This window comes from Brienomyrus brachyistius, chromosome 20 (assembly GCF_023856365.1).
Source record: "Brienomyrus brachyistius isolate T26 chromosome 20, BBRACH_0.4, whole genome shotgun sequence".
In the NCBI taxonomy this organism is placed as follows: Eukaryota; Metazoa; Chordata; class Actinopteri; order Osteoglossiformes; family Mormyridae; genus Brienomyrus; species Brienomyrus brachyistius.
In genome coordinates this window covers 20,463,864-20,489,769 of record NC_064552.1, presented here as the reverse complement: position 1 = coordinate 20,489,769, position 25,906 = coordinate 20,463,864, and the positions used below count along the sequence as shown (strand labels likewise).

Genomic DNA, 25,906 nt, shown 5'->3' with positions numbered 1-25,906 from the left:
TGTCTCTTAACGCACACGCGTAGGCCTTTTTGGAAAAAACATAAATCACTGCAAGCAGATACTTTAACCCATCGTTGTACGTCACCAGCCCTTGCATGTCGCAGAAATCGACCAATAAGTTTTATTACCACAAGTTTACCCCCTATACAACTTCCATTTAAAACAGGTACATTTTGCATAGATACAAGTCCTTCTATATAAGTGAATGGTTTGAAGCTGGGGTCTGCTTAGTTGCCCATTTCCTAGATGAGAGCAGCAATATTTACTATTTAACATATTTGATTCTGATATATTTTTTGTACACATAAGCAATTTGATCGTTTAGTTTAAAGCCATCCCACCTGCAGTCTTGTTGATGGTAAAAGAATCACTAATTCAACTACACCACCTGCTCTTATTTTACCATCTCTTCTGGTGAATGGATGTGACATACTCAGTGGTAACATTTCAAATAAATCATTGTGGCTCATATTCATTGACATTCTGTTCCATGCACAAATAGGAATTCAATTGAAATAGATGGCGCATCGATTACATTCACTTTCCAGTTTCCCCGAAAGTAAAAGAAACTCTCTTCAAAAATCCAAGTAATGCGTACCCCTCAAATGAATTACGAAAATGGTTTAATGAGTCCGCCAGGGCTGATGTGTGTGGAGCTTGCATGTTCTCCCAGTATTGTCATGGGGTTTCCTCTGCATGCTCTGGTTTCCCTCCATAGTCCAAAAACATGCTGAGGCTAATTGGAGTTGCCAATTTGCTCATAGGTGTACAGTGCGAATGATTGGTGTGTGTTTGCGCCGTGATGGGTTGGCACTCCATCCTAGGTGGTTCCCTGCCTTACACCTGTAGTTTCCAGGATAGGCTCCGGACCCCCTGCAGCCCTGAATAAGTGGTTTCAGAAGATGGATGGATGGTTTAATCCTCTGAGGTCTATGGGTAGGGAACACACTTTCACTGACTGGGGCATGGTCACACATTTCATTCCATTTGAATGTCCGGTAATACGGCTATTTAGAATGTGAATAGCGATCTTCAAGTGAGGGTGGCACTACACGCCCACGATGCAGGTAAAACAAAGGTGACATGGTTTACTTTTTTGCAGATTTAACCTAATTTTAAAAGCTAATATTTCCGACAATGGCTGTTTTGAAAAGAAGAGAGATTATGGATTGTCAGCATTTTTCATGTTTCTACAATAAAATTTCAGCGAGTTATGAACTAAAATACATGAGAAATATTTGCAGCAATGTGCCCTGCGATGGGCTGGCCCCCCATCCTGGGTTGTTCCCTGCCTCGTGCCCGTTGCTTCCGGGATAGGCTACGGACCCCCCCGCGACCCAGTAGGATAAGCGGTTTGGAAAATGGATGGATGGATGGATATTTGCGGCATCGCCGATGATGCCGTCATTCCAGAGAGTTAATGAGCAGTATAAGGACTGTAGCTTTGTAAAGAACAGACTTCTTAGACACTTCTAATCATTTATTCTTTGACTGCGTCTTTGCCAAAATTTTCAGGATGAGGTGTGGGACTGGTTATCACCTGAAATTCCCTAAATGAGTATAAAAGAAAACATATTGCTTTTGGAATGTTGATGAAGAATGCTGTGTAACACTAGTCTGGTTCAAATTTTCAAAACAAAAAAGTCGTAATGGAACAATCCAACCTCAACTCTGGTACTTAGAATAATAGAAAATATATGCAAATACAATTAAAAATGGCCAAAATATGTGAATTATTTATGTCCATACATATAAAAATATAAGACATCTACTGTGAGCATCTCCCCTGTGAGAGTCTTCTGGTGCACCTTTAGGTTTCCTAAATGACTGAAGCTCTTCCCACACTGGGAGCACGGATAGGGCCTCTCCCCTGTGAGAGTCTTCTGGTGTCTGTTTAGGGCTCCTAAACGATTGAAGATCTTCCCACACTGGGAGCACTGGTAGGGCCTCTCTCCTGTGTGAATCCGCTGGTGCTTCTTTAGGGGTCCTAACTCACTGAATCTTTTTCCACACTGGGAGCCCTGGTAGGGTCTCCCCTGTGTGAATCCGCTGGTGTGTCTTTAGGTTTCTTAAATCACTGAAGCTCTTCCCACACTGGGAGCACTGGTAGGGCCTCTCTCCTGTGTGAGTCATCTGGTGTCTCTTTAGGGTTCCTAAACGATTGAAGCTCTTCCCACACTGGGAGCACTGGTAGGGCCTCTCTCCTGTGTGAGTCTTCTGGTGTATCCTTAGGGTTCCTAAGTGACTGAAGCTCTTCCCACACTGGGAGCACTGGTGGGGCCTCTCTCCTGTGTGAGTCGTCTGGTGTATCTTTAGGGCTCCTAAACGATTGAAGCTCTTCTCACACTGGGAGCACTGGTAGGGCCTCTCTCCTGTGTGAATACGCTGGTGGCTCTTTAGGTGTCCTAACTGATTGAAGCTCTTCCCACACTGGGAGCACTGGTGAGGCCTCTCTCCTGTGTGAATACGCTGGTGGGTCTTTAGGATTCCTAACACTCTGAAGCTCTTCCCACACTGGGAGCACTGGTAGGGCCTCTCTCCTGTGTGAGTCTTCTGGTGTATCCTTAGGGCTCCTAAGTGACTGAAGCTCTTCCCACACTGGGAGCACTGGTGGGGCCTCTCTCCTGTGTGAATACGCTGGTGGCTCTTTAGGTGTCCTAACTGATTGAAGCTCTTCCCACACTGGGAGCACTGGTGAGGCCTCTCTCCTGTGTGAATACGCTGGTGGCTCTTTAGGATTCCTAACACTCTGAAGCTCTTCCCACACTGGGAGCACTGGTAGGGCCTCTCTCCTGTGTGAGTCTTCTGGTGTATCCTTAGGGCTCCTAAGTGACTGAAGCTCTTCCCACACTGGGAGCACTGGTGGGGCCTCTCTCCTGTGTGAATACGCTGGTGGCTCTTTAGGTGTCCTAACTGATTGAAGCTCTTCCCACACTGGGAGCACTGGTGGGGCTTCTCTCCTGTGTGAGTCATCTGGTGTGTTTTTAGGGCTCCTAAATGACTGAAGCTCTTCCCACACTGGGAGCACTGGTGGGGCTTCTCTCCTGTGTGAGTCATCTGGTGTGTTTTTAGGGCTCCTAAATGACTGAAGCTCTTCCCACACTGGGAGCACTGGTAGGGCCTCTCCCCTGTGTGAATCCGTTGGTGTGTCTTTAGATTTCCTAAATGACTGAAGCTCTTCCCACACTCAGAACACCGATGGGACTTCTCTGTTCGAGTCTGCCTGTGTGTTTTACAGTCTCTGTTTATATTGAAAGTCTTCTTACCCTGGGAACCCTGCTGTGCTGTCAGTGCGTCTTTACTGGCTTCTTCCAGGGTACTGAGTGTGTCTTTACTGGGCTGAGCGGCACTGGGGCCAGCAGAAGTTTGTGAATCCTGGGTTGTGTTGACAGATCCAGTCCTCAGCTGTCTGACATAGTCCTTGGGGTGAGGTATTTTGATATGTCTGTGCAGGGCAATGTCTGCAGTGTAGGAGGATGGATCCTGAGAACAAGCGAAGGTTTGGGCAGATTCATACGCTCTCCTTGCTGGGGGAAAGATGGAGACATCAGTCAGTACAGAGATGGAACAGGGTTAATAAGGAAACGCAAGATGGCAGCGGGCACGGATGCAGCAGCCCGGAGCTCCCCATATAGATGCCACTTTTCCCACTTATTTTGTGTGTGTTAGTTAACTTTTAGTCACAGTGAGCCACTGTTTGTAGTTAAGGCAGGACCAGCAACACAGTCCAGAGGAAATTCTTTATATTGTCTTAAAAGGTTTCATCCCACCTCCAGCTCCCAACGTCACGGAGGAGCTACTCAGTACATCGGTGCCTGCCTGCCTGTCTGCCCGCATCACCACCCGGACAAAGAGTCAGCACAGGCGGAGTCGGGAGAGAAAGCAGAAGCGGCGTAAGAGAGCTGGCATTCATGTCAGGCTAAGGAACTTGCCGAACAAAGTGCCTCTACTCAGCCTGTTCATCACGAACACCCAGTCTATAGTTAACAATATAGACGGGCTGATTTTGTCGCAAAACCTGAACAGTTGCACTTCAGTTTTCATGGAAACCTGGCTCAATGCTAACATGCTGACTTGGCTATCGAACGAGCTGCCCGGACTGTTTACCGGGCGGATTGGACTACTGACCCCAGAAATGACAAAGGCTGCAGCGTGTGCATCTACATAAGTAACGCCTGGTGTACTTCCGCGGACATTACAGAATGATACTGCTCACCAGATCTGGAATGTATTACACTGAAGTGCAGACCGTTTCATTTACCGAGGGAATTCATCGCAGGGTTTCTCACCGGTGTTTATATCCCCCCTCAAGCTAATGCAAAGCTAGCACTCGCTAAGCTGCGTGATACAACAAACGGACTGCAAAACACCCACCCAAACACCATGTTTATCATTGCGGGAGACTAAATCGCTATTGGTTTTCCAACCAGAGGAAACAATACGCTGGATCACGTATAATGTAACATAGAAAACGCTTACAAAGTGTCCCCTCCCCCCACATCGGTCAGTCTGATCACACCTCTTTGTTCCAGACCCCCCCATCCCCCACATACAAACCCCTCATTGCCAGAACAAAGCCCACTGTACAGATCATCAGAGTCTGGCCCGAAGGAGTCAGTAGTCTGGTCATAACACAGATTGGGATTTGTTCAAATTGGAATCCACACAGGACAACCACACCGACCTGAATGTATAAGCATCCTCTGTTGTTTTCTACATAAACTTCTGCATGGACACTTACCACTTTCAAGGACATTCGCACTTTCCCCGAATGTAAACTATGGATGAACAGAGACATTCAAAAGCTGCTGAAATCAAGTGATAAGGCTTTTCACATCAGCAACCAAGAAGTCTACTCAGCAGTCAGGCCCAACCTGAGGAGAGGCAAAGAGGTGAAGCTCTCCTACAAAGATAAAATTGAGGAGCACTTCAATAACAAGTCTGACCCCCAGCGTATGTGACAGTGAATCAGATTCATTCCTGACTACAAAAGCAGCAACACCCATCAAACCAGCACAGCGACCTCATCCCTCCCCAACAATCTGAACCAGTTTTTTGCACGGTTTGACATGGACACCAACCACCATCACACCAGGCTGATCGTGCAGGAGGCCACCCTGGATACCTTGGTGTTCAGCCCATAAGGTCAGAATGGCCCTCAGGCACATCGACCCCAACAAAGTAGCCGGACCCGACATTGTGCCTGGACGAGTGCTGAAACACTGCGCACTTCAGCTGACAGCGGGCTTCAGCAGCCTGTTTAACATCTCCCTGAAACAGGCCACGGTGTCCACCTGCCTCAAGTCTGCCACCATCATCCCTGTCCCTAAACAGGCAGCAATTAGGACCCTGAATGACTACCATCCAGTGGCCCTGACTCCCATTGTCATGAAGTGCTTTGAGCAGCTGGTCTTAGCACATATGAAGAATAACACTTCTCCCTGGACCAACACCAGTTTGCCTACAGGTCAGATGAGGACACCATTACATTGGCCCTTCACACTGCCCTATCACACCTTGTTGTGGGACAGCTACGTGTGGATGCTATTTATTGACTACAGCTCAGCTATCCTCCCCACCAAGCTGGCCATCAAACTGCACAACCTTGAACTGAACACACACCTGTGCGACTGGGTCTTGGACTTTCGGACCAAGAGACCATCACTCTCAAAACTGGAGCACCTCAGAGCTGTGTGCTCAGCCCCGTCCTCTACTTCCTCTTCACACATGACTGCAGACCCACTCATGATTCTAACATCATAATTAAGTTTGCAGATGATACAACTGTGATAGGTGTGATCTCAAACAACGAGTCAACCTACAGGGAAGAGGATGAGAACCTGATGTGCTGGAGCCAGGACAACAACCTCGCCCTGAACTGAAAAAAGACTAAAGAACTGATTCTGGACTTCAGGAGAAGGAAGCGCAGGGCCACCACCCCATCAGCATCGGTGGTGAGAAGGTGCAGGTGGTTCAGAGCCTTCGATTAAATCAGGGTTCAGATCAGCTGTGACCTGTCATGCACCATAAATACACCAGTCATGGCAAAAAAAGAACTTCAGAGCCCCCACTTCTTGCAGAGACTGAAGAAAGCACAACTTCTACAACAGCTCTTGGTGAACTTCTATAGGTGCACCATAGAGTCAGTGATAACATACTGTATCATTGTGTGGTACTCTGGATGCACCTCAGAGAACAGGAAGACCCTACAGCGCATAATCAGGACAGCCCAGTGGATCACTGGCACCCAGCTTCCTTCGCTGGAAGAAATCCATCGCACCCACTGCGGCCACAGAGCTGGAAAAATAATGAAAGACCCATTCCAACTTGGACACATACATTTTACACCATCTACCGTGAATACTACAGAACCCTGTACGCTTACACAACCCGGAACACTTTTTACCTCACATTCATCACACTTGTGAACTAACAGCACTATTTTCTAACATTCTGATGCAATAACCTATGTGCAATCTTCATATTTCAGACCACGTGACAAACTACCTCTGAATTGCTCAAACACCAAATTAACACCACCTTATTTTGTGTGTGTGTAATATAATATAACTACATACGTATATATATACACACACATATACATACACACACACACACACATATATATATACAAATATATACACACACACACACATATATACACACACACACACACATATATATACAAATATACACACACATATATACACACACACACACACACACACACATATATATATATATATACAGTACAGGCCAAAAGTTTGGACACACCTTCTCATTCAATGTGTTGTCTTTATTTTCATGACCATTTAGATTGGTAGATTCTCACTGAAGGCATCAAAACTATGAATGAACACGTGTGGAGTTATGTACTTAACAAAAAAAGGTGACATAACTGAAAACATGTTTCATATTCTAGTTTCTTCAAAATAGCCACCCTTTGCTCTGATTACTGCTTTGCACACTTGCTAAACACCTCTGGGAACTCCTTCAAGACTGTTGGAAAACAATTTCAGGTGACTACCTCTTGAAGCTCATCGGGAGAATGCCAAGAGTGTGAAAAGCAGTAATCAGAGCAAAGGGTGGCTATTTTGAAGAAACTAGAATATAAAACATGTTTTCAGTTATGCCACTTTTTTTTGTTAAGTACGTAACTCCACATGTGTTCATTCATAGTTTTGATGCCTTCAGTGAGAATCTACCAATGGTCATGAAAATAAAGACAACACAATGAATGAGAAGGTGTGTCCAAACTTTTGGCCTGTACTGTATATATATACACACACACACACACATATATACATATAGACACACTGCTCCAAAAAAAATTTAAGGAACACCCTTTAATCAGAGTATAGCATCAAGTCAGTTAAACTTCTGGGATATTGATCTGGTCAGTTGAGTAGCGGAGGGGGTTGTTAATCAATTTCAGCTGCTTTGGTGTTAATGAAATTATCAACAGGTGAACTAGAGGGGCAACAATGAGACGACCCCCAAAACAGGAATGGTTTAACAGGTGGAGGCCAATGGTATTTTTCCCTCCTCATCTTTTCTGACGGTTTTTTCACTAGTTTTGCATTTGGTTACGGTCAGTGTCACTACTGGTAGCATGAGGCGATACCTGGACCCTACAGAGGTTACACAGGTAGTCCAACTCCTCCAGGATGGCGCATCAATACGTGCCATTGCCAGAAGGTTTGCTGTGTCTCCCAGCACAGTCTCAAGGGCATAGCGGAGATTCCAGGAAACGGGCAGATACTCAAGGAGAGCTGGACAGGGCTGTAGAAGGTCCTTAACCCATCAGCAGGACCAGTATCTGCTCCTTTGTGCAAGGAGGAACAGGATGAACACTGCTGGAGCCCTAGAAAATGACCTCCAGCAGGCCACTGGTGTGAATGTTTCTGACCAATCAGAAACAGACTTCATGAGGATGGCTTGAGGGCCCTACATCTTTTAGTGGGCCCTGTTCTCACTGCCCAGCACCATGGAGCTCGATTGGCATTTGCCATAGAATACCAGAATTTGCAGGTCTGCCACTGGCACCCTGTGCTTTTCACAGATGAGCGCAAGTTCACCCAGAGCACATGTGACAGACGTGAAAGAGTCTGGAGAAGCCATGGAGAACGTTATGCTGCCTGCAGCATTGTTCAGCATGACCGGTTTGGTGGTGGGTCAGTGATGGTCTGGGGAGGCATATCCATGGAGGGACACACAGACCTCTACAGGCTACACAACGGCACCTTGACTGCCATTAGGTATCAGGATGAAATCCTTGAACCCACTGTCAGACCCTATGCTGGTGCAGTGGGTCCTGGGCTCCTCCTGGTGCACGACAATGCCCGGCCTCATGTGGCAAGAGCGCAAGTAGGCAGTTCCTGGAGGATGAAGGAATTGATACCATTGACTGCCCCCCACGCTCGCCTGACCTAAATCTATTAGAACACCTCTGGGACATTATGTTTCGTCCATCCGATGCCACCTCAGACTGTCCAGAAGCTCAGTGATACCGTGGTCCAGATCTGAGAGGAGATCCCCAGGACACCATCCGTGGTCTCATTAGGACCAAGCCCCGACATTGTCAGGCATGCATACAACCACGTGGGGGCCATACAAACTACCGAGTATGATTCTGAGTTACTGTAATAAAATTTCAGCAAAATGGGCTAGCCTGCCGCATCATTTTTCACTTTGATTTTCGGGGTGTCTTTGAATTCAGCCCTCTGTAGGTTGATAATTTCATTTCCATCAAACAATGTGGCATCCTTTCATTCCTAACACATTACCCAGTCTACATCAGTATAGATGTCCAGCATGATTTTTTCCCCATTGATATCTGATGTGTTTTCAAAGTGTTCCTTTAATTCTTTTGAGCAAAGTATTAACACAAACACATATACACACATAATTCTCCGATTCTATTTATGCCTGAAAATCTATTTCATTGTAAGTATGCTGTGCATCTCCTGGTGCATTCCAAACTACATCTCATTGTGCTTACAATGACAACAAAGAATCTATCACAGAAAAAGTCAGGAAAAACAGTGAATAAGGCAGACGTATCATCTAAGTGTCATGCCCTGCTCGTCGGCTCCTCCTGTGTGCCACGCCCCCTGCCTACCCACGTGTGTTTCCCGGATTGTACCCAGCTGTGTCCGTTTGCTTTCAATCAGTCTTGTGCATTTAAGTCCTGGTCTCCCCAGTTTTCCTTGTCTGTCATTGATGTCAGTCGATGTTCGTGCCCTCGTCTGTGAGAATAAACCCCCGTTTTCCCGTATACTGTTGCCTGCCTGCTCCTTCCGCACGATCGCCGCTCTCTGCTCGCGATCGTTGCCGTCTCCCATGACAGAATGACAGACCAGGAAAACAAGGCAAAGCGGCAGACCGACAACGATCAGCTCGGTCTCCTGCAGGAGATTCATTACTGGCTTAACCAGCCCGACGTAAAGGAGGACCCGGTCGCGCTGGACCTAGCCACTCACAGCTGCGACCTCCTGCTGACCATGTCTCCGGAAGGGGACAGGAAAGTCCTGGAGGAGGTGCGCTCCAACCTCTATCAGTTGGTTCAAAGACTGACGATACGGAGGTTGGGCTTTGACGCACCGTGCGCCGCGGAGGTGATTACCCCGTCTCCCTTCATAGCGGAGAGGGAGCAACCCTCCACAAGCGCTGCGACGACCAGGAAGAAGAGGAAAAAGAGGACGCTAGTGACCGTCCCCACTCTCAATTTGGGGGCATGTACGCTCTCCCCCGCTCCTCTTCCAACCTTGGGAGGAGAGAACTCCCTGGCAAACCTGACGGTCGCCCGCGCAGCTCAGCTGCCCGTGCAGGCAGTGCTCCCCGCGAGGGGAGAGAGCCCCGCCATCACCGAGTTACCGCCTCCATTGGAACGGTACAACTTCCGGCTAGAGCGGGTGGCCAATAAGGGGGTGAGTCCTATCCGGGACGCGATCCCGCGGGGACCCCGATTTCTTAAGGAAGTCGTCCCCTTGCCGCCCGCACGGGACCTACCGGTCCCGCCGCCTGCACCCCACAAGCAGCTATCTCCCTTGCCTTCAGGGCGGCTCGAACAGCCGTCCTTGCCGCCATTGCCGGCGGACCCCGCTCCCGTGCAGCCGCCATTGCCGGCGGACCCCGCTCCCGTGCAGCCGCCATTGCCGGCAGACCCCGCTCCCGTGCAGCCGCCATTGCCGGCGGACCCCGCTCCCGTGCAGCCGCCATTGCCGGCGGACCCCGCTCCCGTGCAGCCGCCTTCGCTGTCGCAGCCGCCTTCGCAGCCGCCTGCGCAGCCGCCTTCGCTGCCTGCTGCAGCTCCCGGGCCGGCGCCCCCACTGCAGCCACCTGCAGCTCCCGGGCCGGCGCCCCCACTGCAGCCGCCTGCTGCAGCTCCCGGGCCGGCGCCCCCACTGCAGCCACCTCCAGTTCCTGACCGCGCTCCAGTTCCTGCAGAGGCGCCCCCTCTGCAGCCGCCTGCTGCAGCTCCCGGGCAGGCGCCCCCTCTGCAGCCGCCTGCTGCAGCTCCCGGGCAGGCGCCCCCTCTGCAGCCGCCTGCTGCAGCTCCCGGGCAGGCGCCCCCACTGCAGCCAGCTCCTGTTCCTGACCGCGCTCCTGTTCCTGCAGAGGCGCCCCCTCTGCAGCCACCTGCTGCAGCTCCCGGGCAGGCGCCCCCTCTGCAGCCGCCTGCTGCAGCTCCCTGGCAGGCGCCCCCACTGCAGCCAGCTCCTGTTCCTGACCGCGCTCCTGTTCCTGACCGCGCTCCTGTCCCTGGCCCCGCTCCTGTGACCCCTGGTCCCTCGCCCCGGCAGCGTCGACCCCGACCTAGGGTCGGCCTGTCTGTGTCCCACAGGGGAAGGGGACACAGACGCAGGGCTGGGGTCCCGCCCGCCCTGCCCCCTGGCTCGCCCTGCCTCGCCTGCGCTGGGGCTCGGTTGGCGCCTGCGGGTCCTGGCCCTCCGGGTCGGCTGTCGCCTGCGGGTCCCCCTCCGATGCCTCGTCGCCCTGCCTCGCTCCCCCCTCCGGTGCCTGGTCGGTCGCCTGGGGGTTCCCCGACGGCGGCTCCTCGGTCGCCTGCGGGGCCCCTACCTGCGGCCCGTCGGAGGACGTCGCCGCCTGCCGCGGCTCCCCCCCTCGCCGTGCCTTCGCCCTGGCCCCTTCCAGCTCCCTCGTCCCCTTCCCTGGTGCTCCCTCCTGCTCCCTCCCTGGCCCCTCGCCCTGTCTCCTCTGCCCCTCCGTGGTCCCCTCCGGCTCCGGCCTCCCGGCCGCCTGCGGCCCCTCCGGCTGCCTCCCGTCGCCCGCTGGGGCTCCCACGGGCTCCCCTTTGTTCCCCCGCCTTCTCTCCCTTTCCTGTCTCTGTCCCGCCTGTCTTTGTTCCTCCTCCTGCCTTTGTCCCGCCGTCCTCTGTTCCTGGTCCTTTTGTTCCGCCCCGCTCTGTTCCTGGTTTCCCGTCGTTCCCTCCCGTCACTCCCGCTCCTTGTGTCCCGCCTGTGCCCTCTGTATCGCCCTTTCTTGTCTGTCTCTCTGCTTTCCCGGCCCTCTGTCAGGTTTTGTCCTTTGTCTTGTCCCTGGCTGTGTTTTGTGCCTCGGTCCTGTTTCCTGTCTCTCGTTGATGGTTCTGTTTTTTTTTGCTCCAGGTCCCGGTTCCCGTGTCCCGTCTGTCGCCTCCTCCCTGGCGCGCCCGGTGAAGCGCGCCTTTGGGGGGGGGTTCTGTCATGCCCTGCTCGTCGGCTCCTCCTGTGTGCCACGCCCCCTGCCTACCCACGTGTGTTTCCCGGATTGTACCCAGCTGTGTCCATTTGCTTTCAATCAGTCTTGTGCATTTAAGTCCTGGTCTCCCCAGTTTTCCTTGTCTGTCATTGATGTCAGTCGATGTTCGTGCCCTCGTCTGTGAGAATAAACCCCCGTTTTCCCGTATACTGTTGCCTGCCTGCTCCTTCCGCACGATCACCGCTCTCTGCTCGCGATCATTGCCGTCTCCCGTGACACTAAGAGCCTTCTTTTTTTTTTTTTTTCCCCCACAATATTTTTTTATTTTATTTTCATTTTTTAAACACTTTGAAATTGTGCAGTTTTCCAAATATCATACAAACATAAGATTGCTGCATTTACTCTAGAGGGATAAAAAAAAGAGAAAAGAGAAAAACAAAACAACACTAAACAAGAATGTTACTCCTGTTTCAGCCCATGGTAATCTATTCAAAGTTGGCTTTTATAATCCTACTGAGTACTAAATGAAACAAATATGTTAAAGATTTTATCAATCTGAGGTCGGAACTGCTTTTGTCCGTAAAGATTAGTCATCCACTTCTTTATCCATTAAATCCAAATCTTTAATATAGTTAATGAAAGGACTCCATATACTTTCAAATACATACTGTTTGGAAAGTATATGGAGTCCTTTCATTAACTATATTAAGTTCAAATACATACTGTTTGGCCCCTCCTGGAGTCGACACCTTATCGTGGTGGAGGGGTTTGCGTGTTACAATGATCCCAGGAGCTATGTTGTCTGGGGCTTTATGCCCCTGGTAGGGTCACCCAAGGCAAACAGGTCCTGGGTGAGGAACCAGACGAAGTGCGGCTCAAAAGACCCCGTATGATGAAGAAAATTTTGGAACCACGTTTTCCCTTGCCCGGACGCGGGTCACCGGGGCCCCCCCCGGAGCCAGGCCTGGGGGTGGGGCTCGATGGCGAGCGCCTGGTGGCCAGGCCTACACCCATGGGGCCTGGTCGGGCGCAGCCCGAACAAGGTACGTGGGTCCCCCCTCCAATGGGCTCACCACCCATGGAAGGGGCCATAGGGGTCGGGTGCAAGGTGATCTGGGCGGCGGCCAAAGGCGGGGACCTTGGCGGTCCGATCCTCGGCTGCAGAAGCTAGCTCTAGGGACATGGAATGTCACCTCTCTGATGGGGAAAGAGCCTGAGCTGGTGCGCGAAGTTGTGAAGTTCCGGCTAGATATAGTCGGATTCACCTCGCAGTTCGATGATCGACTTTGTAGTCGTGTCGTCGGACTTGCGGCCGCATGTTTTGGATACTCGGGTGAAGAGAGGGGCGGAGCTGTCAACCGATCACTACCTGGTGGTGGGTTGGCTCCGCTGGTGGGGGAGGAAGCCGGCCAGGCCTGGCAGGCCCAAGCGTATAGTGAGGGTCTGCTGGGAACGTCTGGCGGAATCCCCTGTCAGGGAGAGTTTCAACTCCTACCTCCAGCAGAACTTCTCCCATATCCCGGGGGAGGCGGGGGACATTGAGTCCGAATGGGCCATGTTCCGTGCCTCCATTGTGGAGGCGGCTGACCGGAGCTGCGGCCGTAAGGTGGTCGGTGCCTGTCGCGGCGGCACTCCCCGAACCCGCTTGTGGACACCGGTGGTAAGGGATGCCGTCAAGCTGAAGAAGGAGTCTTATCGGGCCTTTCTGGCCTGTGGGACTCCAGACGCAGCTGACGGCTACCGGCAGGCCAAGCGGAATGCGGCTTTGGCGGTCGCTGAGGCAAAAACTAGGGTGTGGGAGGAGTTTGGTGAGGCCATGGAGAACGACTTCGAGGAGATTCTGGTCTACCATCCGGCGGCTCCGGGCGGGAAAGCGGTGCAGCATCAACACTATTTATGGTGGGGATGGTGCGCTGCTGACCTCAGCTCGGGACGTTTTGGGTCGGTGGGGGGAGTACTTCGAAGATCTCCTCAATCCCACCGACACGCCTTCCGATATGGAAGCAGAGTGTGGGGACTTGGGGGTGGACTCGCCTATCTCGGGGGTGGAGGTCGCTGAGGTGGTCAAAAAGCTCCTCAGTGGCCGGGCCCCGGGGGTAGACGAGATTCGCCCAGAGTTCCTCAAGGCTCTGGATGCTGCGGGGCTGTCCTGGCTGACACGCATCTGCAGCATCGCGTGGACATCGGGGGCAGTGCCTCTGGATTGGCAGACCGGGGTGGTGGTCCCCCTCTTTAAGAAGGGGGACCGGAGGGTGCGCTCCAACTACAGGGGGATCACACTCCTCAGCCTCCCTGGCAAGGTCTATTCGGGGGTCCTGGAAAGGAGGGTCCGCCGGATTGTCGAACCTCGGATTCAGGAGGAGCAGTGTGGTTTTCGCCCTGGCCGTGGAACAGTGGACCAGCTCTATACTCTCAGCAGGGTTCTGGAGGGTTCATGGGAGTTTGCCCGACCAGTCTACATGTGTTTTGTGGACTTGGAGAAGGCATTCGACCGTGTCCCTCGGGGGTCCTGTGGGGAGTGCTCCGGGAGTATGGGGTACCGGGCTCCCTTTTAAGGGCGGTTCGGTCCCTGTATGACCGGTGCCAGAGTTTGGTCCGCATGGGCGGCAATAAGTCAGACTCGTTTCCGGTGAGGGTTGGACTCCGTCAGGGCTGCCCTTTGTCACCGATTCTGTTCATAGTTTTTATGGACAGAATTTCTAGGTGCAGCCAGGGCGTTGAGGGCGTCCGGTTCGGTGACCTCAGGATTGGGTCTCTGCTTTTCGCGGATGATGTGGTTCTGTTGGCCTCATCGAGCCGTGACCTTCAGCTCTCACTGGAGCAGTTCTCAGCCGAGTGCGAAGCGGCTGGGATGAGAATCAGCACCTCCAAATCCGAGACCATGGTTCTCAGCCGGAAAAGGGTAGAATGCTCTCTCCGGGTTGGGGATGGGGTCCTCCCCCAAGTGGAGGAGTTTAAGTATCTCGGGATCTTGTTCACGAGTGGGGGAACGATGGAGCGGGAGATCGACAGGCGGATCGGTGCGGCGTCAGCAGTCATGCGGGCGCTGCATCGGTCTGTCATGGTGAAGAGAGAGCTGAGCCAAAAGGCGAAGCTCTCGATTTACCAGTCGATCTACGTTCCTACACTCACCTATGGTCATGAGCTTTGGGTAGTGACCGAAAGAACGAGATCGCGGGTACAAGCGGCCGAAATGAGTTTCCTCCGCAGGGTGGCTGGGCTCTCCCTTAGAGATAGGGTGAGGAGCTCAGTCATTCGGGAGGGACTCAGAGTAGAGCCGCTGCTCCTCAGCATCGAGGGGAGCCAGATGAGGTGGCTCGGGCATCTGATCAGGATGCCTCCGGGACACCTCCCTGGGGAGGTATTCCGGGCATGTCCCACTGGGAGGAGACCCCGGGGAAGACCCAGGACACGCTGGAGAGACTATGTCTCTCGGCTGGCCTGGGAACGCCTCGGGATCCCCCCAGAGGAGCTGGACGAAGTGGCCGGGGAGAGGGAAGTCTGGGTCTCCCTGCTGAGGCTGCTGCCCCCGCGACCCGACCCCGGATTAAGCGGGAGATGATGGATGGATGGATGGATGGACATACTGTTTGGCCTTTAATATGTACATTATCTTTTCTAATGGAAGACTCGACAACATCTGTCTTATCCACTGATTAGTACTTGGTCTGTGCATCTTAGTCCATAACAGAGCTATACATTTTTTGGCATAAAGCACACTGAGGTCTATAAATGCTTGTTCACTTCTACTATAATTATGTTTCTCTGGGTATAATCCCAGCAGAAAAAGCTTAGGGTCCAGTACAATTTGTTTTAAAATTATCTTTTCAATTATGACTTTTACCTCTTCCCAAAATAATTGAATATTTTTGCCAAATACAGTGAAACAAACTTCCTCTAACTTCCTTACATTTTGTGCATATGTCTGGTATGTCTTTATTATATCTGTTTAATTCAACCGGTGTTACATACATCCGCATTACCCATTTATACTGTATAAGTTTAAGCCGTGTATTTATAGACATTGTGTGAACTTTAGTACAAGCTTCTTTCCAATCTTCTTCTAATTGCAAATCTTTCTTCCATGCATTCAACTTATATTGTGAATTCTCAGGTGAGTAAGCTGTTAGCAATTCATAAAATTCAGATATAATACCTTTTCTCAGATTATCCTTTATCAAATTTTTTTCTAAAGATGAAAGTGGAGGCCTACTAAGAGCATTATCTTGACTTACTTTAACGAAGCTTCTCAGCTGGAGGTATTTGAAAAAATGTTTCCTATTAAGACTAAATTTAAACTTCAACTCCTCAAAAGACAACATAATATCAGAGTCCGTCAAATAGAGATCTTGGATCATTTTAAGTCCCTTCGATTCCCACAGTTTGAACGTTGCATCCGCTCTTCCTGGTACAAAGAACTGATTCCCCCATATTGAACTATATTGAGATAATGAATGAGAGTCTTTTAAATAATTTTGTACATCATACCATATGTTTAACATATGTCTTACAATTGGATTTTTAGTTCTTTTCCGTAAATTTTTTGCTGTGTCCGAATATATATATGAGGGAAGAGGTAGGGTTAGATTATGAGATTCCATTTCTATCCAATGCGGAGACTCATTTGCTGAAAAATAGAACATAATAGACCTCAGTTGTGCTGCCCAGTAGTACCACAATATATTTGGACATTTTAAACCTCCTCTGTCAAATGGTAAATACAACAAAGATAAACGAAGTCTTGCCTTCCTATTGTTCCATATAAATCTGACAAACATGGCTTTGACTTTTGAAAACAAACCTGAAGGAGGCGGTAAGGGTATATTTTGAAATAAATAAAGTAGTTTGGGTAGTATGTTCATTTTTAAAATATTAATTCTCCCAATTACAGATACTGGTAGTGGCATCCATCTATCTATTGATTCATTAAATTCTACCATTAAAGGTTCATAGTTGGCATCAACAATATTTTCCAATCTTGGCAAAATCTGTACTCCCAAGTATTTAAACTGCTCAACAACATTAAACTGAGTTACCTCTAAAATTGGATTTCTTCTTTCATTTGAATTTAGCAGTAATACAGAAGATTTTGTGTTGTTTACCCTATAACCAGAGATATCACCAAATGTTTTAATTAGCTGCAGCACAGCCGGAACTGATTTACTTAGTTTTGACATGAATAGAATGACATCGTCAGCATACAAGGATATTCTGTGTTCTGTCTGTCCTATTGTTATTCCACAAATTTGCTGATTTGAACGTATTCCAATTGCAAGAGGTTCAATTGCTAGCGTAAACAACAAAGGAGAGAGTGGGCAACCCTGTCGGCAACCTTTATTAATTTTTATTGGTTTTGAAATATTTCTATTAGTCAAAATTTCTGCGGTTGAATTTTTGTATATTACTTTAACCCATTTTATGAAGCTATCTCCAAGTCCAAATCTTTCTAAAACACTGAGAAGGTAAGGCCATTCGACCCTATCAAAGGCCTTTTCGGCATCTAATGATAGGAGTGCTGTATCTGACATCTCTTTATTAGTGTGAATAATGTTTAATACCCTTCTTACATTATGGAATCCCTGTCTTCCCATTATAAATCCATTTTGATCTTTATTAATAATGTTTGGCAATAATTTTTGTAACCTTTTTGCCAAAAGTTTACATATTATCTTAAGGTCAGAATTTAACAAACTTATGGGTCTCATATTTTCACATTTGTTAGAGGGTTTACCTGGTTTTGGCAATAAGATAATTAGAGCACTATTCATAGAGGGTGGGAAACTACCTTCCTGAAATGCCTCCAGAAACATTTCCAGAAGAGGAGTTAGCAGTTTATTTTTACATTTTTTATACACATCTATTGGGAGACCATCTGGTCCTGCTCTTTTTCCTGACTTCATACTATCGATAGCCTTCCCTATTTCTTCTTTGTTAATTTCCATCTCCAGGTCTTCTTTATGTTCATCTGGGAGATGAGGTATGGATAGTTCATCTAAAAACCTATTTAAATTTAGCATATTAGTCTCATTTTTTGCATCATATAATTCTTTATAGTAACCTCTAAAGGCACCATTAATTTCAATAGGATCCACTACGACCTCTCCATTTGTTATAACAGTTGTGATTGGTGTTTTTACCTCCAATTGTTTTATCTGCCATGCTAGTAATTTACCTGATTTATCTCCTTGTTCAAAGAAAGATTGTTTTAATCTCATAAGACTGGAGGCGGCTCTGAATGCAGACAGTTTATCATATTCAGCCCTTAAAATTAGTAACTCACTTTGTATTTGTGGATTACTTCTCTCATAAACTTTTTCCTGAAGAGTCTTTATTTTATGTTCCAACTGTATTCTCTCCTCACGTGCCTTTTTTGATTTTGAGCCTGTGTAACTAATAATATGTCCTCTGAGGAAAGCTTTAAATGCTTCCCATTTTGTACATGCAGAAGTCTGTGTAGTATTAATTTCAAAAAACCTCTTCTATCTGTTTTTCTATATATTTCACGAATTCTTCATCTTGTAACCATTTGTGCTGAAAGTGCCATTTAGCCAGGTCTTTTGTTAATCTTCTATCTACATATTCTATACAACATGGGGCGTGATCTGAGATCACGAAGTTATCGTAGAAGCTATTATGAATTTTAGATCGTAATTCTGAAGAAATTAAAAAATAGTCTATTCGAGAATATGTCAAATACATTTGAGTAGCAAGAATAAGCTTTAGCATGTGGTTTCAATTCTCTCCAAATATCCAACAGTCTAAATTCACTGATTAAACGAAGAATAGCTGTTCTACATTTATTATGTGACTGATCCAATCCTGTGGATCTATCCATACAGGGATCCAGTGTACAGTTGAAATCCCCTGCTATTATGTATAATCCTGCTAATGTTGAAAGAGTAAGAAACAAATCTACAAAAAACTTAGGATCATCTGTATTTGGGCCATACAGGCTTACTAAATTTAATTTTTCTGATAATAGAAAACCTTGAATTATTAAATATCTCCCAAACTTATCTTTGAGTACTTGTTTCACTTGAAATGGGACTGTACCATGAACAAGGGTTATAACTCCTCTGGCCTGTGATGAGAATGATGCTGAGAATACACTACCCTGCCATCTCCTCCTTATCTTTATAACATCCTTTTCTAATAGGTGTGTTTCTTGTAAAAACACAATTTTGGAATCCATTTCCTTTAATTTATTCATGACTTGTTTAACTTTTCTGAGTTGTTGTAGACCTCTGCAGTTCCAAGAAACAAAATTAAGAGATACTCCTTGAGACACCTCTAAGAAATGATAAAGATAGATTACCTTGCAATAGAAAAATACAGGGAAACATGGCAAACCTGGATGCTTGAACCCACATCCAACACATTGAACATGAACTACACCTTTCCCACTCCCGTGAGATCCCCCCTAAAACCACCCTGACTTCCAGTATCACTAAAGACTGTTCCACACCTAGTGAGGATCAGTCAAACCACCCTTTGTTATCCTTTTAACTGAACACTCACTGCTGCTCTATCTTATAACATTCATCTGCAACATGCGCAACACGTTTACTTTAAATCTATACCACAAATTTCTTCTTATTATTAACTTAAATATAATATCACACGTGTCTGACATAGCCTAATCATAACGTGTATATTTGAAAGTATATCTATTTATTTATTTACTTTTTTTTTGCACCAGAGTCTGGCTTCTGAACGCTAATACACTTTCAAAGTGCTATACTATGCGAATGTTCTACGTTCATTTTAACTCGTGCCAGTGTCCTCCTGAATTTTCTTGATAAACTCCCGCGCTTCAATTGGTGTATTAAAGCTACGGGTCTGTTCTTTGTAAGTTACCAACAGTCTGGCTGGGTGAACCACTCCGTGTCGGATTCCCAAGTCGCGCAGTTCCTGGTGGATTGGGTCAAACTGTTTCCTCAATTGGTGTATTCCAGTGGCCAAGTCAGCATAAAACCGAATTTGTCGGTTCTTGTACCGAATGTATTTTTTAGCCCGTGCAGCTGCGATGACCGCCTGTTTATCCTTGTAGTTCAGAAACCTCATTATTAGCGTTCTCGGCGGCGCCTTGGAGTCCTTCATGGGTCCAATTCTGTGCGCCCTTTCGATAATACCTGAGGACTGTAACGCCACAGCATCCAACACCTCTGGGATCCACTTCTCCAAAAAGGAGCATGCATCTCGTCCCTCGGCACCTTCCGGAAGGCCCACCATTCTTAAGTTATTCAAGCGGGATCTGGTTTCCAAGTCCCCGAGTTTATCCTCCAGAGACTTGTTTTTTGACTCCAACTTATTTACTTTAGCTTGCAAGTGAGCAACGCCGTCCTCCGCGTTTGATATCCTCAATTCCGCCTGCGACACTCGTTCATTGCAGTCGATCATTTCCTTCTTCATACTTTCTATCGGCGTCATAATTCCATCAAATCTGGATGAAAATTCAGTTTTCATGGAGTTTATGGCAGCTAATATTTCATCCGCCTTCACTCCTTCACCACTGGTCCCGTCCTCCGCCATATCTTCGTTACCTTTCTGTGTCTCACCGTAAACGCGATAAACAGTTAACTTCGGCTGCTTCGTCGCTTTGCTATTTTCTTTACTTACTTTGCCAGACTTCGACATTATATTATTAACATCAACACTATGCTACCACGTTTTGTTGCAAATGGCAGTATTCTTAGTAGCAAATTATAGTAATTAAGACAAAGCAGTGTGAGACACGTCTTCTCAGGTGGCCGCCATAACCGGAAGTCCTAAGAGCCTTCTTTACTCCATACGCAGTTCATGTTCAGTGTGCTATTCACACTGCAATCTCTGACGTGTCTGAACTGCACAGAGCACCAACACTACTGGTTTTGAAATGGCAACCTGAAGCACAAACTATTATCTCCAAATATGCCAAAACAATTGCAGTTTTGATGCCACATGCAGGTAGTTAAAAATCACCTGGTTTTGGAGGTTTCACACAATCTTTGCTCCTCCCATCAGTGTGTAACGGAAGCGAACCAGTCGGCTCCACCTCAGTCACATCCTGAACTTCTGCGCCCTTCACCTTCAGTCATAAAAACCAAACAAGGCAGAATAAGCCATTCATTTCCTAAATTTATACAGGCTGTTCTATTTGCTTAACAGAGAAGTAGGAGAAGAGAGCAAACTAGTTATTTTCAAGTCAGACAAACTACATTTGTGTCCTTTTCTGGCATAACCTATATTTAAACCACTTCAGAATGGACAGGTGACATTTGTGAAAAGACCCACATACACATTCCTTGTAGGGGCTCTCATTCGCAGTCCCTTCACCCACAGATATCGGGTATTCCCCCTCCTGTTTTTTAACCTCTCCGACTCCCTGCTGGGAAGGTTTCTGGTTTGTACGGCAGCTGGTTTTACTGCAGGAAGATGTCTGCTGAAACCAAAATGAAATGAAACACCATGAGACTGTGCCGGTTAACCAGTGTGTTGCAATGCACAGCCAGCAACAGCTTGTGTTGAGCACAAAGAGACCTTAAGAAGTCTGGTAAAAATCTGATATTGCATGCTAGGATACTGTTTACAGATAGAATATGGTATTCTCTAAATCGAACACGTGCAATTAAATGTATTAATAGTTATAAATGTAACAAAGTATACATTTTTAAAGATTTATAAAATATAACTCTGACCCCACAGCAGGGGTTCTGCTCTGATCAGACCACCAGAATACAGGTTGGAAAACTCTTGAATGCCCAAGACACAAATGAACATTTCAGGTAGACTGGCCCACCCCAGGGCATATCCATAATGCTCCTACTTAGTGTTCCGTCATCTATAGGCGCTTTCAACATCGCTGGAATTTTTTCCAAAACCAGAACCAGTTACCATTGTCGTGTTTATACTATAGGAACTCGGCCCGATTGTAGTTTCTTGGAGGCGGTTCCAGAACTCTTTTCTAGAACCTAGTCCAGACAAGGTATTATTCACTCAAACACAAACTACCGGGGAGGCACTTACAGTGATTAACTTGCTGAATGGTTGACCACAAGCACCAGCGCAAACTTGGAAGTTACATGGAAGTGCAGAAAATCAGAAGCAGCAGAGCAAAAATTGAGCAGACAATTGGGGTACAAAAATAAGTCCACTTATGTATCAAGTAATACAGACGCTCCTCTAACGGCTGTTCGTAAATCGTTATTCACGTCATTCAGTTACTTCATTTTTTTAAGGTTACCCGCAAGTACAAAGAACTAGGATGCTGGGAGTGCGCACGCTACGCTACTGTACAGTGGGAATAGCGGCCAGATGTTGTACTAGGCGGAATTAATGCACAGAAAAAAAAATTGATGTTGCGGACAGGAAACGGGAGTCCAATCAACACAATTCGGACTTGCAGTCATCTTCGTATACAAGTCTGAAAGTTTGTAAGTAGAGGTCTGTCTGTACATTTCTTTGCTGGTTATATTAGGAAAAATATAAAAAGGCAGTATCTCGTTTTAATCACGACTGACCACCTAATAAAGCAACAACTAACTAAACTTCTCATTCAGCCTCCATTGTTTTGGCATAGCAGTGAAGTTTCGTATGAAAATTGTGTGTGACGTTAAACTTACGAACTTTTTGCACCAGCCATGCCTTAGTATAAAGGTCCCAGTTCCTGCTGCATGTTGTGAAAGAGATACACAGAAATGGCCTGAAGACACAAAAGTTCCTGGTCAAGACAGCCCAATGACTTAAAAACCCAAACCATGTCGCAGACCTTCAGTGTGAAAGTGCCTTATGCTTTAACGACACAGACGAATGCGTGATGCTGTGTCTGAAGGAATCACCCATCACAGCAGGAGTCCTCCAATTGGCAGTTTCATCTTGTCTCACCATGTTGCCCGGGCTCCTTCTCAGAAGGTGAAGAATCAACTCCTCTGAATCGCTGTGTTTATCATCGCCCAGCCTTTCCGCCATCACCCTCCTGGATTGGTTTCTTCTCATGAACAATGGGGTGATGGAATTCAACCCTAGAGAAAATACAGTTGCAGACTATTGCACTCTTGGTACTCATCCAAGTCTAATGCCGGAGACCGAGGCCTACCCATATCCAACATGGCCTGGTGGTTCCTCTTCATGCTCCTGTAGTGCACCTTCTCGCATCTCTGCAGCCGAATCCATTCAGTCTTGGAGAAATAGGCCCGGATATCCGCATAATCCTCCTGCATGGGGATAGGGCTCTCCATGAGGCTGCTTCATGCTTTACAGAGCAGGCACAACGACACTGAAAGGCCACTGCACCCACTGGCCATCCCAGATACAACAGGCCGTCCTCGGTTTTAGCTGCCAGTTCTCCCCCAAATATCTTACCTCATCTGACAAATTCATGCCCGAAGTCTTTTCCATCCTATGCAGCGAGAAAGTCCACGTTCCCACCTGTAATGGGTAATAAAATATCAAATATGCAGAGGTGGGTAGAGACGCACTACGGCGAGAGAAAAAAAAAAACTTTGTGTTCAGCGAATATTTTGCAGCCTAACTTGAATGTATCTGCAAAATGAAATTCATGCTCTCCGGCATCTCACCTTTTGTTGACTTATTTCAGGCTGTTACCTGTAGTATTCAGCCATCCCATCAGTATTGTTTTTCACCCCCCAAACCATTCCAGCTCAAACCACACCCAAGATCGATTTCATTGGATAACTGGAACCTCCATTCTATCCCTGATTTCCATCATGATCATAAATTACTAACACTGTCTGTATTCAAATGATCAACCAAGAACATTCACGTGGTAGGGAATGATTTTCTTCACTTTCCACCAATGATGTTAGTTTGACTGCTAAAATTTTACTGCCGAATTCAGATGATGCTACACTAAATACAGCTGCTATTGTCAATAAGAAAGTGCTAGCCACACAAGAGGTTTTTTAAAATTTATATACAATTTTAATTTTGCCAAGCACTGTATTACATTTAAACAAAATAGGAAATGCAAATGACAGAGTATTCATAACTTTGGGCAAAATATATAATAAATAACCCACATGTATTTATACAAAGAACCACTAGAAATTCTGACATTGTAATGTTACTTATAGCTAAAGACAAGTTTTCTTGACAGTTTATTATTCTCTACACTGAGAAGAGTCACATCCATCTTCCGCCTGCTAGCCCTGCCTTCCACATGCAGTTCATATCTGCACGGGCTGTTAGCCAATGCAACCTCCCCAAAATTTTGTTATCCATGCTGTAGTTGTTCCGTGTTGATTTTGATGATCAAAAAAGGAATATTCCTGCATTTTATTCTCTCCCCGAGTCGGAACAAGGTGGTGCTCAAAAAAAATCGATATGGCAAAATATCGTGACATACTTAGACAATAAATGCATCAATACAGAGAAACTGGCCATGTCGATACAGCACAAGAACCTTTATTTGGCAGGCTATCCAATGGTGCAACAGCAGTTCTGAAAGTGCAGTGGGCAGTGCAGTGCTCAATGCAGCTGCAGTGTGCCAATCAGGAGCGTAGGATTTATGGCGCGTTCAATTATTTCTCTCTGACTCGGACGAAAACGTCACGAATCGGCAAGAAAAACGTCACTTCCCGTCGGAAACACGCCTCTTATGACGTTGATGTCGGACAGAATTTTTTGTCCGAGTTCCCATGTGACGTAACTTCAACATGGCGGCTTACACGCTCAACAGTAATTCTATTTTACAAATCTTTAAGAATGTTTATTTTGTTAAATGTATTAATGGTTATAAATGTAATTGCACGTGGTCTATTTAGAGAATACCATATCATGGCTGTAAACGATATTCTAGCATGCAATATCAGATTTTTACCAGACTTGTTAGTGTCTTTGGTTTGTTTGTAGTTTGCCTCTCGAAAAAAAAAAAATATATACATATATAATAATAATAATAATAAATTGTATTTGTATTGCACTTTATATTCCAGCAATCTCAAAGTGCTACAAAAGTAGAAGAGTAGTGTAATAAAAATACTATAAAATATAATAATAATATAAATAATATAAAATACAAAGACAAGACTATAAAGAGTAAAAAGTAAAACTAAATGTCTTTCAAAAAAGTCAGGGAGGGTGTTCCACAGCCTTGGTGCCACAGGCGAAAAGGCCCTATCACCCATGCTACGGAGCTTGGTTCTGGGGACTTGGAGGATGTTAGTGTGTACAGAGCGGAGTGTGCGTGAGGAGGTATGGGGGGTGAGGAGTTCTTGTAAGTAAAGGGGGGCATGTCCATAGATGCACTGATGGGTGAGAAGGGAGACCTTGTACTCTATCCTGAGCGGGACAGGGAGCCAATGAAGCGGTTTCAGGATGGGGGTGATGTGATCATGCTTTCGCACCCTCATCAGGATCCTGGCAGCACTGTTCTGAATATACTGAAGTCTCTGAATATTCTTGCCAGGAATCCCAATGAGGAGTGCATTACAGTAATCCAACCTATATATATCGCTATGGACCTACTAAAATATTATAAAGCTTTTAATGCAGCTTGACTAGTTTGTGTTTCTTGTTTGTTTGTCTCTCGGAAAAAAAGAATCTCGCTCCAAATCAACAAAAATATAAAGCGACAACACACAGCAGCGTGTTCGTGGAGGGAGCCATGTGTAGCTGGAATGGAAGATTATCGGACGTGATGTCCCGTACCTCGGAACTTCGGAGAGATAATCGATTGTAGTATAGGGTCATTTATTTGCAGACATTATATTTGTTGGATTATTTGGAGAGAATATTTTAAATTTAGATTTGGTTCTTTGCCTGTACCGTTGATCGGAAAAACCCGCAACTGAGGGCTTGTCGATTTTCTGATTTAGCAAACCAACTTGCTACTCCAGTACTCTTTTTTTCTAGATATTCATTTACTCTCACTCAAGAAGGAGATCGTTGAGTACTCTTAAGCCGACTTCGGTTATTACAATATTGAAGTAACATTCCTTTGACTTGAATACAGAATTTGACTACTCTTTTTGTCTGCAAACATATAAGCATGTTTTCCGTAACTAAAGGACTCCCGGCGGAATGCGAAACTAGCTAGCTACATTAACAGTCACAGCAACGAACCCATTCCCCACAAACGCCTTACCGTGCCGCTGATGTTTCCTACTGTTAGTGACTAGAAAGTGGTTTCCCTTAACGGTATTATGCTGCGTCGCTTTCAGCCATAAACATAAGCCCACGACTGTAACGTCTGCTGACCGCTGCA

General features: G+C 46.8%; 1 protein-coding gene across 1 annotated transcript; it reads right to left on the bottom strand.

The window, feature by feature from the left end:
* Positions 1 to 1,467: 1,467 nt before the first annotated feature.
* On the bottom strand, positions 1,468 to 25,906 carry LOC125716001 (zinc finger protein 345-like). Its single transcript, XM_048988205.1, is given in 9 exon segments — positions 1,468 to 2,031; positions 2,033 to 3,527; positions 20,665 to 20,770; positions 20,981 to 21,124; positions 22,305 to 22,384; positions 22,521 to 22,703; positions 22,778 to 22,895; positions 23,044 to 23,109; positions 25,787 to 25,906. Coding segments are annotated over 8 exon segments (2,460 nt in total). The 5' UTR covers positions 23,080 to 23,109; positions 25,787 to 25,906; the 3' UTR covers positions 1,468 to 1,733.